General features: G+C 42.6%; 1 protein-coding gene across 1 annotated transcript in view; it reads right to left on the reverse strand.

Moving 5' to 3' along the window:
* Positions 1-13,251, reverse strand: part of frmd6 (FERM domain containing 6) — a 28,284-nt gene extending 15,033 nt beyond the window's left edge. Inside the window, exons 1-3 of the mRNA XM_030391728.1 lie at positions 13,061-13,251; positions 1,897-2,214; positions 1,361-1,451 (exon numbers count right to left, since the gene is read on the reverse strand). Of these exons, the coding sequence (XP_030247588.1) occupies positions 1,361-1,451; positions 1,897-1,995 (190 nt within the window). The 5' untranslated portion in view covers positions 1,996-2,214; positions 13,061-13,251. The remainder of the gene's footprint in view (positions 1-1,360; positions 1,452-1,896; positions 2,215-13,060) is intronic.
* Between the last annotated feature and the right edge of the window lie 3,478 nt (positions 13,252-16,729).

The raw sequence follows: 16,729 nt of genomic DNA on the forward strand, positions 1-16,729 counted from the left end.
ATGTCAGATCGTGCCTTTACGTATGCAGAACGAAGAAAATGTGAAGAGATTTCATGAGATGTTGATGAAAATTGGAGTAATGGAGGGACAAAGTGGAACAAATCAATCCTACACAGCTTTACAGCTGCAACTTCATTTTCACTGTTAGATAATATCCTGATTCTTATCTTAATCGACGAATCCATTGGTTTAAAAAAGTGTAGAAAAGAGTTCGACAAAAGTTCAGAGTCCGAGATGAGGTCTTGAAATGGCTTGTTCTGTCTGATCAACAGAGCAAAACCTACAGATATTTAAATTACCGTCATAGAGGAATAAAAATACAGAAATTTCTTATGCTTGAGAGGCTCGAGCCAGTGAAATATCATCCATTTTGCAGAAAAAAAAAAATCTTTAGATACGAGGATTAATTGATTTTCAGATTTCAGTTGACAAACTAATCAAGGATTCTTTTCAGCTCATTTAAGACAGTATCAACCTCATCTTTTCTTGCACTCATCAATGTTGGAAATAATGTTTTTGTCATCTGAAGTAAAACCTCTAAACTGCGAGCAAACGAGGACATATTTGAGCTCATGTCCGATGTGGCAGCTCGGCCGGTCAGGGGGACAGTGGGTGACACACAGGGAGTGGGTGGCCTCTGTTTGCCTTGGGGATTTCACGCTGTTCAGACAAGCGCTTCAGGAATGTCCCACAATCAGACCCATTGGCTCCTGCTCAACTGACCTGCTGGGCCGTCATTGGCTCATCTGGAGGCCAGCTGTCTGAAAACACTGCCTTTGCAATTTACTCTCCCTTTGCAGTTGCCTACAACTGTCGCCCGCTGTCTGCCTCGCCACAGCACGGCCACTGTGACTCATTCCAGACGTACACAGTACCGTCACCATAAAAACAACTTTAGGCTAGGCTGCACAATGGGAGCCACTCAGGAAGCAGAGGCCCTGGTTCCTGGAAGACCGCCATGACATGTAGGTGAGAGATGCTACGTTTTGGGCACATTCCTGTGTCCCAGCCTCGTATTTGTTTTGAGGCAACTAACTGCCTGGTTACACTATTTATAAGAGGCTCTGTAACGCTGTACATGTGACTGCACTCGCTCAACAATTTGCATGACTTGACCATGCATTTCAAATATTCTAAACAGAAATGAGGCTGTTGTCCACAAAGTTGAGTAGTCACCCAGAACTAGGTCAGAAATGGATATTTGGAGGACAGTAACAGAAAACAAAGGCCGTTCTGTTCAGCTGACGGGAAAACAAGTTAATAGACGGATAAACTGTTTACGGCACACTGCAAAACAAAACAGAATGAACCGCTCAACAGAGGTAGGAAACAACGTTATCTGTGAGATGAAAGGTCGTACTTTGAATAACGCTGAGTCCAAACAGGTGACAGTCCTTCAGTCTCAGGAGGTCACACACCTGGGCCAAAAGTTCCTGGCACAGAGTCTTCACCTGAGGAGGAGAGAAGAGGAGGAGGCTCACGTTTAGCCTAAGGATGATCTTTTCACCATATCATAAACAACACATAAGAAATAATCACACACTGCTAATGTCTATCGTAAGCAGGTAGTGCAGAGAGGTGCACGCTTCTCTTTCTGCGTCTTGTTGTGCACGTCTTAAGAGATTTTGATCTTGTTTGTGGCGACAGGGCCAGACTTAGTGTCTCCCCATTTCCAGCCTTTACACTTAGATGAGCTAACCAGCTCTAAGTCTCAAACCAAATAAGAGCATTTGCTAAAATGTTGAAGTTTTCCTTTAACTGTGATTCATATTAGGAGATAGAGTTCACCGGTGAAGTAAAATTGACTGTTGTTATAATGAAAAAAGATGCACCCTCAATGATAACTTGCTCTGTTTTTCTATTATAGGTTGAGAAACAGTTTGTCTTTGTACTCACATTGACTATGACATTGAGCGTATCATCATTGGGCAAAAAGACACAGACGCAGCGGCGGTCCTGCATGGTTTTGTTGTTGTGGAAGTTCAGTTTGTTCATCTTCGAGTGGCTGGCACAGGACAGGCCCTTCCGCCTGCTACCAGGGCTCTGGGCCCTCTGACGACCCGCCTCCACCACCGCAGGCACTGACACCACCAGAACCAGTCCCTGTAACCCTGCTTCAGCTGCAGCCCAGTCCAGACAAACCAGCACCTACGGGCTCAGCAGGCCAAACAGCACTCACAAGGCAGAGCATGGGGGCACGAGCTGCAGTCTGCACTGTGGAGACAAAAGAGAAGAAAAGGGATTGGATGTTAGAGCAGCAACTTCTGTTTCTCAAGTTTGAGGAATGGCTATGTGGTTGACATGAAAATGATAAAAAACAAAAACAAATCTGCAGATTAATTCGCTCACACCAATAGAGTCTGAAAGGATGAGAGAAATAACAGACACATCGAGAAAAAGAGGGAGGGTAGCATTCCTGTTTGTGTCCATGAGCATGTGACATCATTCTACGGGAATGTTAGTGACTCCTGAGGAACATGTGAACATCTGTCTGGGGAGGAACTGATGAGATGTAATGATGGCGTGAAGGAAACACAGAGACGGAGTGACTCATACCCAAAACCGACTGATTTTTCACTTAAAACACAACAGAACCAGCTCTAAACATTAACCTGGCAGCAGAAAACTACGTATTACCATACTTGACAATAGCAGCTCGCTCACTCAGATGCTGATTGGTTGTTTGACTTTTTCCTGGCATCGGTTTCGTCAACTCATTCGGTTTTGTTGACATGATGTCAACTGTTGGAATTGGTTGAATTGCTTGCAGCCACATGCAAGAGTTAAACTGTAAATACAAGCACTTAAAACGTCTTAAACAAGTGCTGTTCTGTCCTTTGCAGTGGTAATGTTTCTGGAGGAGGTGCTTACCTTTTTACTAAATATAAAACGTGTATTATTAAAGGGAAGCAACAAAGTGTTTTGACAATGTGCTTGGGAATTTTGACTTTATCCTGCACCTGCAAGCCTGCTCCATATTCACACTTCTTCTTGAACAATGTGTTCTCTTGTCCTCTGCCAACTATATACCCCTCTCAAACATGCACTAGCGAGAGCACACTTCTCGAACATTAACAGCTCTTTGGCCGGCGAGTAGCTCACGGCATGAGCTGTGCCGGAGGACGTGTGAGACCTTCAGAGGGCGTGAAAAGTCTCAGACCAGACAAAAGAATGTTAAAGAACAATCAATCCAGATTATCACCCCTTCCTGTCGAGAGTCACTCGCCTTGGAGCCTTGTTGTCATTAAAAACAGACACTGAAAGGATCACATCACAGATTGCAAACAATTAGCATTTAAAAAGACGACTATGACTGAGTTAAGGTGTGTTCACAGGGTTGTTGTTAAGTCACAAACCTGCCTTCGAATCACTAAATTGTAACTACAACAAAGCAAGCAGCAGTGGACACAACACCAGTGTTACTGACTGGACTGATGCCAGTAAACAACACCTCCAACTGGAGGCTTGGACCTGTGCTGCAAAGTCTTTTCCAGCTAAGTACCCAGTTCAATACGCCTGCTGTCGACATATACCGCCGCTTTGTTGCAGCGGGGACAGGGAGCATTGTGAGCAGAGCAGCAATAAATACACGTACTGTTGACATACAGCATCAGTTCTCATTAGACCTGCTCATTGGATGTGCAGTGTTGCGGGCAACCAGCCACTCAGCAAACTCTGCTGATGAGCCATAACTGGGATGACTTCCTCTGCTGCCGCTGACCTTCACTACACACAACACCGCTGCACCAAACAAACACACATGTACACAGTGTGCAGACAAAAATAGAGACACAAGTTCCACAAACACTGTCATCCACCCTCACTCACTCACTCACACACAATGGGTATGTTCCTGCTCTCTTGCTATGACCATATGTCAGGTGCTACTACAGAACAGCTGAGCTGTGTGATGGCAGCGGGGGTAATTAGAAGTGAGATCCATCTAACCGGATCACTTCCCCCCGTCACTCGCTTCCCCTGCAGAGATCGAGAGTGATGCCAGCAGGCTGGGACAGATATAATATTTGCAGAAAACTCTGTGTTTGTAATTGTTTGGTGTGCCAGATTGCTCAGGTGCCAGACACAGGAAAAATAAAAATAGAACCGGAAACTGCGACCAACTAAAGCAGGATTTACATGTGACGTTAACAGCAGGCCCACCGCATATACTCTATGTGTGGATTGTCTGCATTGTATGTGATCAGGCTGTGTCATGCTTTTATTATACATTATATTCTCCATGATAATTGTGTTTACATTAATTTGCTTCACCTTCTGTATGAGGAGACTGTAGGGAGGATTTGCTTTGTCTCCCATTTTGACTATTTCCAGACTATGGCATCAGCCTGGAAATAGTTTTTCTACTCAGAAATAGTCCTGGACATGAGCCCACATTACAACCACAAGCGGTCTCTTTTTAAATCTTTGGTTTCTGATTAAATAAAACCTTGTTTACCCCTGTTTCCAGCCTTTGTGCAAAGCTAGGCTACTTAGCTGATGGTTTAAGCTTTATATTGAACTTAAAAACATGACATTAATCTTCGTGTTTAACTCTTGACAGGAAAGGCCAATGGGTGAATTTCCCAAAATGTCAAACTACTCCTTCACTATAGACTTCACCATAAAAATGTCTTTGGAAACATGAGAGCTGAATAATCACTTTCCTCAAGCTCAGAAGTCAAAAACAGTCTCCAGAGTATATGAACACACCAGCCTCACTTTTAAGCCTGACAAAAAAAACGTAACTGTGATTTTTCGTTAACAAAATTTTGTCACTCTTACTTTGTACTAGATGGCTGTGCTACACACTGTTGTTGCTTGCCAACTGTAAAAGGTCTATGACAAAGAGCCATTGTCATTTCCTTAGTAAGTAGTTGTTTTCTTATTTTTCTTAGTCGTTTTCATAGTTTAGACATTTAGGGGTGGAAGGAAATGTCAGGAACTACTAGAACATTTGAATGTGGATATTTTGACAGGTAAACGGCATCTTCTTCATTTAGACAACTTTCTCTTTTCAATGCTCTTTTCTATGCCATCTAAAACCTAAAATTTTAAGAACTTTTTCTCCCCGAAGTTTTTTTCCTGCCGGGGTTTGACATTTGTGTGCAAGGTGGAAACATTCACACATCCAGTTTCATCTCCCTGTAGAAAAGTTAATGGCCCTTGCAGTGGGCTCGGCTGAAGTCGTATCATCTTGCATTTTCTGCTCGGAAATATGATTCCTGACTTCAACAATCCTAGTTACTGCTTGTTTATTACATTGTTGAGTGCTAACGATGAAAGCGGATGCCTGTGTTGGGCTCTTGTAGAGACAGGGGTTAGCCATAACTGAGTATAGTCATTATTGATTTGTTTTAAGGTCTAATGTGTCATGTCTGGTCTACACGTGAGACATCACCACAGAGGGGATGTCCGCTGTGAAATGATAGTGTGTGTTCTCTTACATACTGTGTACTGGGAGTCCTGCGTGAGGGAAGAGAGTGCTGGTTAATGAAATTACTGCTGCTTTCCATCCCCCTTTCACTGCCATGCGTAGTGTGATGCAACACTGAAGTCCAATCTAAAGCAGCACAAAGAGCAGCCGCCGGAGCTTCCTCCTGCCTTTCAGCCTCAAACAGGGATTCTGTCAACGTGGCAAACCTCAGAGTCCGGCATGACACCAAATCCCACACTGCGATGCAGAGAAAGGGCCTCTGTCACAACTACACCTCTCTCTTTCTCATTCTTTCCCTCCTCCATTGACATCAGAGGGGTGGAGAGTCTCTATGTCCAACTGTTGGACAGTGGAGCCAAAGAAAAAATTTCCCCTTTGCTTTGTGGAGAAGGAACAGGCCAACTTAAGGAGGCTGTCGCCACGCTGATTTAAGAATAGCTTCAGGTACAGTACGTGTCAAAGTTAAAAAAAAGAGGGAAAAAGACGAGGGTGGATATACACAGCAGAGAGAGAGAGAGAGAGAGAGAGAGAGAGGGAGGGAGGGAGATGGAGTGAGGCTCGAAGCTTATGCATGAAAAAAGAAAAAACTGCTGCAGTCAGGAGAATTCCTCGCTAACATCTGCTTCTCATTCCAACAATGGCGACCTTTGATTCCTGATACACACAACGAGCAGCAACATCTACATGTGCAGAGAAACTCCAGCGTCTGACAGCATCCTGAAACCTGCACTGTAAACCCTGATGTGGAGCATCTGGCGTATTTAACTAACTTTTCCATAGTGACGCCAGCAGTTACTTTGTTGTTGTTTTTGAAGTTTGTGTTGTTATATAGTCCATACTTTGTTCTGGGGATGTGATCAAGCCTTCATTACACTCTCTTTGACAGAGGACCAATTTCACAATTCAGATATAGCAGAAGAATAATCTTGAACTACTTTACTCATCTATATAATTGTCAAAAATGCCCCAAATTACTTAGTTTAAGGTTCTCTGTGTAAAACAGTGGCTGCTTTCTTTTGTCTTACTTCACAGTAAATGTATAGAGCTGTTACTCGCCATCGGCCGATACACAACGCAATGGTATTGGGATTGGTATCTGGAAGAAAGGATGGTGTCTGTACCTTTCTGAATATTCCCGTAAACATTCTCTAAGGATTTAAAACTTCCATGGGACGGAAATAGATGAAGAATATACCAAATATAACCATGTGGGAATGCGATTTTACAATGGGCTGAGGGAAAACAACAAAAAGACAAAGCAAAATCTAATTTTGAGTAACCAGTCATTTCAGAGGAAGCCTGTTTCATGGGCTGTACTTTACTGACCCAGTCTGCCCTCGCTGAAATATTTAAAGGCCTCCCTTTCAAAGGGCACGACTTTCATAAATGCTGCCAACGACTGGATCGGAGTGGGAACTGGTCACTTATTTCCCTCAGTTCCCTGCCAAGAGATGTGTTTATTCAGCTGATGAGAAATGCTGCCGAGCTGACGAGCAGCTCTAAATCACATCGGTCACAAGGTGGCATTTGCCTTCGCAGTGAGACTTCCCTCCTCTACTCTGTTTAACCCTAGTGATATGCTAAGAGGAGGAGCCGAGTGTCAAAAAATAAACAGGAAAAAGCACGCTAGTGGGCGACATGCTTGACCACCCAAACCACACATTCTGGATCGTCTAAACATCTATTCTGGATGCAGGCTGGCTTGTCATGATGTCGGGAAGTGGCTGTCATTATGGACAGGAAACATGCTGTTATGTGTGTTATACTTGGCAAATAAAGCTATTCTAACTCTGATAGTGTCGTCTTAAATACATAAAGTACATATTTGACTTTCTCCGCTGTCAGTAGCCTATGGGCGGTGTAAACAAATAACTGTGACTCTTGCTGGTATTAATAGAGCCTGGAGGCGTGTTTAGTTGCTCGCCCATAAATACCTGGATGCTCTCACTATATGTGTGTTTTTAGCCTTTAAGCCTAATCTCAGGGGCAGGGGGGGGGACACACACTGCACAGTTGTAAGACTCTGATGCTGATGATCCCTTTCTCATAAGATCATCGGCAGATATTTGTGTGTCTATTTCCACTGAGCACGCAGAGAGGATAAACAATCTGTTTCTGGATCAGAGTCGGACCAAAAGTCTGAGAACCTGAACCACATTTTAACGACTTATCTCAACTTGATGAAATGTAAGATGTGAATAACAGTAATCATCCACAACACAGACCGACCCTCTGAATATACTATTTGTTCAAGCTATATATTATTAATGTTTACTGGTACAAAACATCTAACAAATGGATGCCTGGATGTCGTCCTTCATCAAATGTCACGCTCATTAACCGCTGAAGGTCAGGCCAGTACACAGCATGGTATTGTTAGCTGTTATATAATTCACAAAGAGAAGTGGAGGAATTAGATGGTGGGTGGCCTCGGGCTAACTTGTATAGTATACAAGCTGCCGCAGCAATATTTATTATACACTATCTGAATTCACTGGAAAGACATCGTTTGGCACTGAGTTTCAGTCATCCTTGCACCCTTGTGCCAGATTAAGAAGCTGGAGCGCCTTGTTGAATCGCTCTTCCTCGTGATTAAGATGTGAGTATGAAAGTGACAGTGAAGGCCTCACTCAACAGCTGCCTTCACTAACAACCTTTGAAATGGCAAAACAACAGCTTCTCAACTTTCCTAGTTGAGAAGGTTGTTGACTTATAATTTAAGACGAGTGGCAACGGCTATTGGGGCTTTAAAGACAGATGAAGGTTAAAATTAAGGGTGGGAATCCTTGGGAATCTCATGATTCAATGCACATTCTTGTTGGCAAAAATTATATTGGTTGATGGTTTATTATCTAGAAAACAGGGTACCACTTTCAGGCTCTCACTCTAGTTTAGAACCATTAAATTGTATCTTAAGTCCGACTACTAGTGCTTTGCTAGGGCTGTAGCAACATATTGGTTTCAAGGTATGCAGTGGTTGTAAAAAAGGATAGTTATCAGTTTTATGTCTGTCACGACATAATATTTTGTGAATATATAAAAGTCACTTCCGTTTTAATTCCTTTAAGGGTCATTGTAACGGTTAATAATAATTGGAAAATACAGTGTGCCCTGATAGAGCGGTATCTTTTTATCGTTCCAGGAAAATGTTACACCGTTGCAACAATAGCTGTTACCAACATTATGTCTCTGCTGCCGTGTTAGTACTATGGTTACCTGATGTAACCACAAGGCTGTACAGCTACAGGTTTGCTGAAATGTAACAAAGTTAAAGCCAGGTTAATTACTATCAATTAATTGCAATTGTTATGACTTTTCTTCAACGCTTGCTGAAATTATCGAACCCTGGCTTTCTTTGTCATCGGTGACAAATATGTTAACAAGCAGCTCAAAGCTTGGTTACCTCTGCAAAGAAAAAAATTCAACATTCACAACACCTGGCTTCCATGTGGCTCCAAGAAAGGACTGAGTGCACACACACACACACACACACACACACCTCTAAAACTGCCGGCACCGACAGACATGTTAGAACAGAGTCAGCAGTCGCTCCCCTCCCTCCCCGCCCAGCATTCAGACTTGGACTCTGCATGAGTAACACCACAAAACTAGCAATCGCAGTGCAACACACCGCGGAGACGTCGAACCGACCATTACATACGCTTGAAATAGTGCAAGCGGCCTTAAAGCAGAGGGTAAAAAAAATGAGCTGCAATTATAACAAACCCAAACCAAACCCTGTTGTTTTGTTTCAGGCAAAAGCTCTTCCGTTTTGACAGAATGAAGAGGGCTATTGCAGCCAATTTAAAATGCTTCCTGGGTTTGTAACAGGAATGTCTGAAACTGTTTACACTATCACACCTGAGGAGAGTCACAAGATTCAAATTTGTCTTTTTGTTTGAGGAAAACATTAAACTGTCCAGAAAGTTAACTGCAGTGTCTCATGAAAAAAATACCTGTAAATATTTGAAACTTGGCAGAGTGTTAACAACACACAGCTGCAAGAATTTCACCTCTACCGGTCACTTGTTAGAGTGCCAGCATTTCCTCTAGCTATAAAGCTCTCTACAGCCTGAAAATTACCTCAATTGAAAGACAAAGTGAAGGCATTGTAAGCCCATAATTGCTCCTAATTGTTCACTCCACACCACAACCTTAAACAAGACTTTAAACAGGAATTACAACTAAGATACTGAGATATAAATATGCTGCATAGATGTATTCCTACAATCTGGAATCTACTGACCCAGGACTGAACTTGGGTCTCAGTAACACAACTACCTGCTTCCAATCCAACAAAAATCAACCAAATATCCTACAGGAAACACTGGGAGCTGTACTGAGAAGCGTGTGAGATAAGCTGATAATATCCTCAGGGGGTGCTGGCAGGTTAAATCTCTCTGGGCCACTTCCATGAGAAGTCTCAAGCTTCGCTATGAAGGAAAAAAAACACAATCCAAGGAAAAGGGAGAATGGGAGACAAATGCAGGAAGGACTGACCTATTTTTTTTTCTTCTGTCCCCTTTGGTGCACTTGAGACATGGATGTAAGGAGTCATGCAACATCCCTACAGTTGCAGAAAAGACATGCAGCACAGATGTCTTCTTTCAGATCTAATCTTTTCACTTAAAATCAGGGGTTTTACAGTCTTCTGTGGAGAATTTTCGGGACTTACAACACCATAAATCCAGTCAAAAGGTTAATCTTTAAAAACATATGGCCCCCTCTTTAAAAATCCCTTTAAAAGCTGACTTTCTTGAGAATCAAGTTTTGCATCCAAAAGCTGTTACATGGACTACATAGCGTAGAGTGATATGCGTGTGGAGCCCAGGGCACCTGTATAACTTACACCAACAAGGACATTCGACTGTGTACACACCCGTATACTGTAGACAAAATGGTTAGCAAATGTTTGGCCTTCATTATGTCGATAATGTAATCTCTTACTTTCTCATGGACCTGTGCCATCCTCTTACCTCAGTCACATTGTCCGCACACTCAAAATATGGTTCCTCTTACACCTTATCTTCTGGCAACAAGGCCGAAGGCAGATTGAGTGATAAATTCCAGAGGGAGCGTTTTATAAACAGGCTTTTGCAACGGTATGAAAATCCCCTGCTAGTGTGTATCAGGCTTCCCTGGAAGAATTTGCATTATGAAGAGACGATTATGTAAAATGCGTATAACAGGTTATCTCCAGTTACCCATGTGCAGCACCACAGATGCTTTTTTGCTTCAGCCCGAGTACAGTTTTAGTATTTGCGGCATGGTTTAAGCATCAGAGAAAACCTGCCCAGAGGCTAAGGATTGAGTTGAGCTTTTGATACGGAGGAAGTCACTCATAAATTCAGAAAAACAACAGATCCAGCACTCACTTTAGAGTGCATGAAACAACCCAGTGACCATTTTTCCATTGAAAAAGAGTAAAAGATTTGTCATGGTCACTGTGAAAAGACAATTACAAATGGTTTAAAGGTGACCGTTTTTAACCAGCTTTTTGAAGACATCGACTAAACGTTCACATATATATAGATGATACTTCACAATATTTAAATAACTGAATCCAAGTAGACAGAATCTAAAATGATGAGAGTCAGCCTCTTTTTAGCACACTATATAGGATGAAAGATGCCTTTATAATAGGAATCCTACCCTGCAAAATCATATTAACTGCAGGGGTCAAGGATCGAACTGTCAGCTGATTGATGGACGGCCGCACTTCTAGAGGGTGAAGCACGACGAGGCTATTTACCACAGAAATGAACTCCAACTCTTCAAAATGATAACACAACTTGTTGTGTTTTGCAATACAATGATGTTGTAACTGCATTATAGCTGGTTGAAAAAAAGACGAAAAAGAAGTCTCCACACAAGAAAACCATCTAGAAATCAATGCTGAAATCCCGGTTGGTGCTCGAGTAAAATCATGTCATGTTTGGTTTCATGACAGCGCAGTAATCGGAAAAGAGCCCCAAATCGATGTACCAAAACATACCTGTTAGTCATGTAAGGTTAAACGTGGGAGGGGGAATTGCCTTGTGCAATAATGGGCCATCCCATCTCACATTCCAACACGGATTCATCTGAATGAGTCACGGACACGCACACCAACCATCTTTGTTCACACGTTTCCTCTCTGTTTCCTACTCAAGCGGAGCTCTTCCTGTCCAGACAGCACCTGCATCATCGCTCTCTCCCATTCACTTTGCTCTGTCACAACATCGAGCAAAGAAGACAACGTTGCGATCACAAAAACACAAGTTGTTTTTCTTCTGTTCCTCCTCTCAGCTGGAGCGGAGACCTGGATGGCATGTCGCACACCGGGCCACACAAGCAAGCTGATTAACCTACCATGTGTACTGGATGAGTTTCAAGTATTACCAGCACTTGCAAGGGATCGCTTGATGGACCATGCTAGTGTCTGCAGAGCATTACAATGGTTTGTCTACGTTTGTGCAAATTCAAGAGATGCAACAACCTTTATTACATTATATTCATATTACGTAATAGCTCTTTTTTAGCAAGTCCTTGCACAATTGCGGTATATTCTTTATTTTCTATTGTTGTCAATGTTTTGTTCTTGTTAAATGTCGGTCTTACTGCAAAAGGATGTGAGCAAAACTAACTAACGACCTCATTATAACTTGCCAAAGGATATATGGAGGGTAGTTAAACCACAGGACACAAGTTCAGATGTCATAGCATCCCTCTGAAGTGCCCTTGAGCAAGACATTACGCCTCCATAGCTTTAGGGAGTGCTCAACATCCGACTCTGGAAACATTTGCCTTGGGAGTAAAATTAAAAAACAATGTCCACATCCTATAAAAACAGCTTAAACCTTGTAGGAAAACGGGAAGATTCACATTCCCTTTCTTCCCTAATTGCTCCCTGGTCTAATATTAAACAGAGGGGAAATAGTTGGCATTCCTGAGTACTAAGACAACAACTTTGCAGTTTGTTGAGGGGAAAAGAAAAGGGGGATTTGCAGCTCCAAACAGGATAGATTAGCATGGGTTACACATCACTTTTGCGCCATTCAAGAATGCTATATTGGCATTACTTGCATGGTAACTAAACAACTGTGACAAAAGAGGAATTTCGTGCATTCTTTTCCAAAGAATTTCTTACTTTATCGTTAGCAAACAATGGAGAAAGAGACAGCGACTGTAAACACTTTTCTAGGAGAGCACCACGCTGGAGTTCGAGCAACATTAGTACGAGAAGAGTACGTGATGAGGTTGAAAAAGTGAGCAAACATTCAAAGTTATAATTAAGCAATCCTACTTAACTCATCTGACAAGTCAAGTAAAGATAAAACGCCTGAACTAGCATTAAAAAAAAAACCCTCACAATTCGTGCCAACATTCCCTGTATGATATCCTGGCAGCATCACCCTTGTTGGAGCAAGACACAAGTTAGCTATGAACACCTCAAACACACTCATATAAACCGACACAGATGAAAAAAAAAATCACATTAATGTGCTCCATTTAAAAACACTTAAAGGAAACTGGACGTTGTCCGTTGAAATGACGTCGTCGCCGCCAAGATTCCAAACGTGACGGGTAAAAAAAAACAAAAAACGGATAAACGCATTCAAAGCATCCAGTAAAGACAAAACTCACCTTTTACAATGAAAAAGACAAAAGAAAAACAAGATATTCCTCTTTTAACGTGTTAGTCCAAACGGGTTAATTTGTGTTCTTTTTTAAAAACAAAAGCGAAAAAGAAATCCACAGTTTGGCGAAGACTTCAGTAAGTTTGGGAGAAGAGTCGTCGTTCTGCCGCCTTCGACGAGAGCCACATTCTGCCCCTGCTGGAGCTGTTACAAGTAGATAGGAATACATGTGCGGTGGGTGGAAGCGTAAAAAAAGGGGGTGAGGGAGAAGATTTTGGACGACAAATCGGACGCAAATGGTCATAGGCAACATGTGTTACCAAATCAACCAAATGTGAATTAATAATACAAGTATTATCCCATTCGCGTGTGTGTTTTGGGATTTTAATCTCGAGAATTGCCGTGGTGTTTGCAGTGCGCACCCCTAAATGGAAGCCGAAGTTGGTATCGCCCACGGCTGCCTTTCATTCCATTCCTCCTGCCCGCGCTGCTGCTGGACTGACCGGAGCGGTGCCGCATTCATGTTGGAAGTCGGTCGGCGTCGTCTGTATGTATTAAAAGCATGCTCAGAAAAGTTTGTGATGCGGGGCAGTTTATTTTTACGAGCGGATCACCAACACTCTGCAGCTGGTTTTCTTTTATATGCCCGTTTTGACCCGGGTCATGATGATGAAGAAAAAAAAAGTACTAACCCTGTAATAAATCTTTTCACAAGGATAAAGGAAGGATGCCAAAACTGTAAATACTTATATGACATCATAGGACATGCAATTATCACAATGCAGCCGGCCATAACATGACTTTGAACTTAATGAGGTGTCAAATTTTAAGTGCATAAATATATGAATAGTATTGCAGAGTATGTGAAAGTCATTTTAATCAAATATGCAATTTTAAAGCCAAAATCGGCTACTAAATTATACTTTGAGAAAATTCACAATTGCATGCACAACATCTTTATTATTATAGATTGTTTTATTACAACATTCAATACAAGAATTGGCTTTATTGACCAAGGATTTGTACTGATACTTATATTTGGGCCACCTGCTCTCACTGAAACCTGAACAACGAAGGGAAAGGATGATTTAATAATAGAAGAACTGTGAATGTTCAGGACTGTACTAGATAAAGTAGTTTGTAAAAAGAAGGTAGTTGTATATATAATCTGTGTATACGTCAGCTGTTTAGTGTGTTTAGTGCAAATAAGCTATAGAAGTAATGCAAAGAAATAAAGAATATTAAATCACCAATGGGCTCAAATAAAAGGAGAGGAGATATTTTGTAGCCTTCTAATTAAAATCAGAGCCAAAGAGTTTTTAGACGGGAATATGAATGAAACCAGGAGAAGTCAAGAGGATGCTCTGATATTGCTGCACTGCCAGGCTTGGAGTGGACAACAGCTGCGCCATGCTAATAAACGCACACATGCTTCATCTCCATTTTTATTAAGATGAATTTCGTGTACGTTTCCCCCCTTTATGATGTCAGCCACAGGTTTAAAACGCGGGGAGAGCCCCCTCTTAGTTGACATGGTGACCTGTAATTAGTGCTCGGGGGCCCCACACTCTGTTCCTTCTGCCTGTCAGAGAGAGAGAAATGGAGTGCCATACATGAAAAGGGGCGCGGAAGTGTGGCTGGTCAAGCCAGGCTAAACCCCCTCTGGCCTGGATCGCACGCGGCTTTGAAGTGACATCAGAAAAGGGACCTGTGAACAACAAAGGTACCCAGAGACCATTATCTTCAAAAAAAAAAAAAAAGAAAAAAGGGAAAAAATTGCAGACCACAAATCCCCAATCCCCTGGATCAGACGCCACGCTGATCACGTTACTGTCATGTTTGAAGATCAGAAGAGTCAAAATGTCAGTCTTACATCATCCGGTGGATGACCGGGAGCGGCATACAGTTTTCCTTCACCCTGTCCACAGAATAAATGTTATTGATGTTCTTCTCCATGGATATGTTAAAGCTTTACATTTCTGTAGGTGCAGTTTGAGGCTGTGACCACCCTGAGCTTATGGTCTGGGGAAGGTTTAAGCACAAAAACGGCTTGGTTAAGAAAAACGATCACGTTTTGGCCTACCTGGTTCTGTCTCCGCACACTTGGCTGGCAATTGTGCTGACATCTCATCAAAAATATCCTGTTCTGTTGCCACTACCGCAGCTGCAAACTGTCTGAATATCTTGTCAAAAATACCTCTTTTTATTGCCACTAACGCAGCTGTATATTGTCTGAACATCTCGCCAGGAGTATTCGATTTTGTTGACACTTGACACAGCAGGAAATTGTCAGAACTTCTTGTCAAACAGATCTGATTTCGTTGGATGTCGGCAACCGACTTATGCAACACGTTCAAAACAGTTTCATGTCTTCTGGCTGTGGTTTGCTCTGCTCGTTCTCCATCTGCCTCGCAGTTCCTTATGGGCTGCTCATTTAAAGATTCTGTCCCCTAAGACGCTGGCGAAACACAATCCAGAACCCACTTTAATGATTGGCACTCCAAATATGGCACAATATACCCCCCCGTCTTCCTCCCTCTCAACCAGCGGAGTGCGTCCGCTCTTTGTCTGCTTCTTGATTTGATTAGCCGTCTCTGGCCCGGGCTGGAGGTGCAGCGGGGAGCAGGTTGGGCCTTTTTGTCGTGGCAGTATCTGACTAATTGAATGAACTCCCTCTGTGTTTCTGTCTCCCGAGGGAAAAGGATGAGTACCCCCCCCTCCTCGCACCAGTCATCACGGAGAGCCCTTGCCATCAGCCCTGCCCTTGCCTTGTGACACGTGCAGCCTCTCCATCCTCCAACGCCGGGTTCACATCGTGACATTTGCTAACAAAGATGCAGTGGAAAGCCGGGCTCAATCGAGAGTGGTAGGCTTTTTTTATTTTTTATTTAAGACATTCATACTGTTGCACCCAGTTGTTCAAGATGAAGACTGAGCAAGAGAGAGACGTTCCTATCTCAGTTCTGCACAATCACCCCATAAAGTGGTTGTGAATGTCGGACACAGCGCTCCCCTCTAATCCAATGTGGACGGGAGGGCATTCCTGGGGCTATCTGAGCATCTGTCAAATAGCTTTTACAGACTAAATGCTACTGTAGAAGCTTAATGGACCGAGTGCATAAAAAAATCCTCCAAAACTGCCGTGTTCACATATTATTTTTTTGGCCATATCGTGTGCAGAAGGGTTTTTTGTTGGGCTTACCCGGACGTAACCATCACCCCGTTGTAGTTGATGATACTAACATGTATTGCTGCAGGATAAAACGTGACAAATTAACACCACCTGGATGATTTTTGAGGTGTAAATGCAATCAACGTCAGTCAAAAGCAACCACATGTCTCCACTTACCTTCCTTCTACGCAATACTATACACACACTCAACAATAAACTGATAAATCTACATGTTGTAAAGTCAGAGTTTGAATAGTTTGTGAGTAAAGTTGGACGAGTGAGTGAATATCGGAAGCTTGTGGTAACCTCAGACTTTATGTCAGGCATCTAATCAAAAAAACCCATCGACTTCAGGTTGAGGGAACCGAAAGTCCAAAATTGTTATCGTATTTCAGGTTTTAGGACTCATTCCTGTGGTACTACTATAGTTGACGTAGCTGCTGCCATTGACACACCCGCACCCGTACTTTAATCTGTCTGCGCACTACATGTCGGCGTCGAACC

Source organism: Sparus aurata, chromosome 16 (genome assembly GCF_900880675.1).
Source record: "Sparus aurata chromosome 16, fSpaAur1.1, whole genome shotgun sequence".
NCBI classification, from domain to species: domain Eukaryota; kingdom Metazoa; phylum Chordata; class Actinopteri; order Spariformes; family Sparidae; genus Sparus; species Sparus aurata.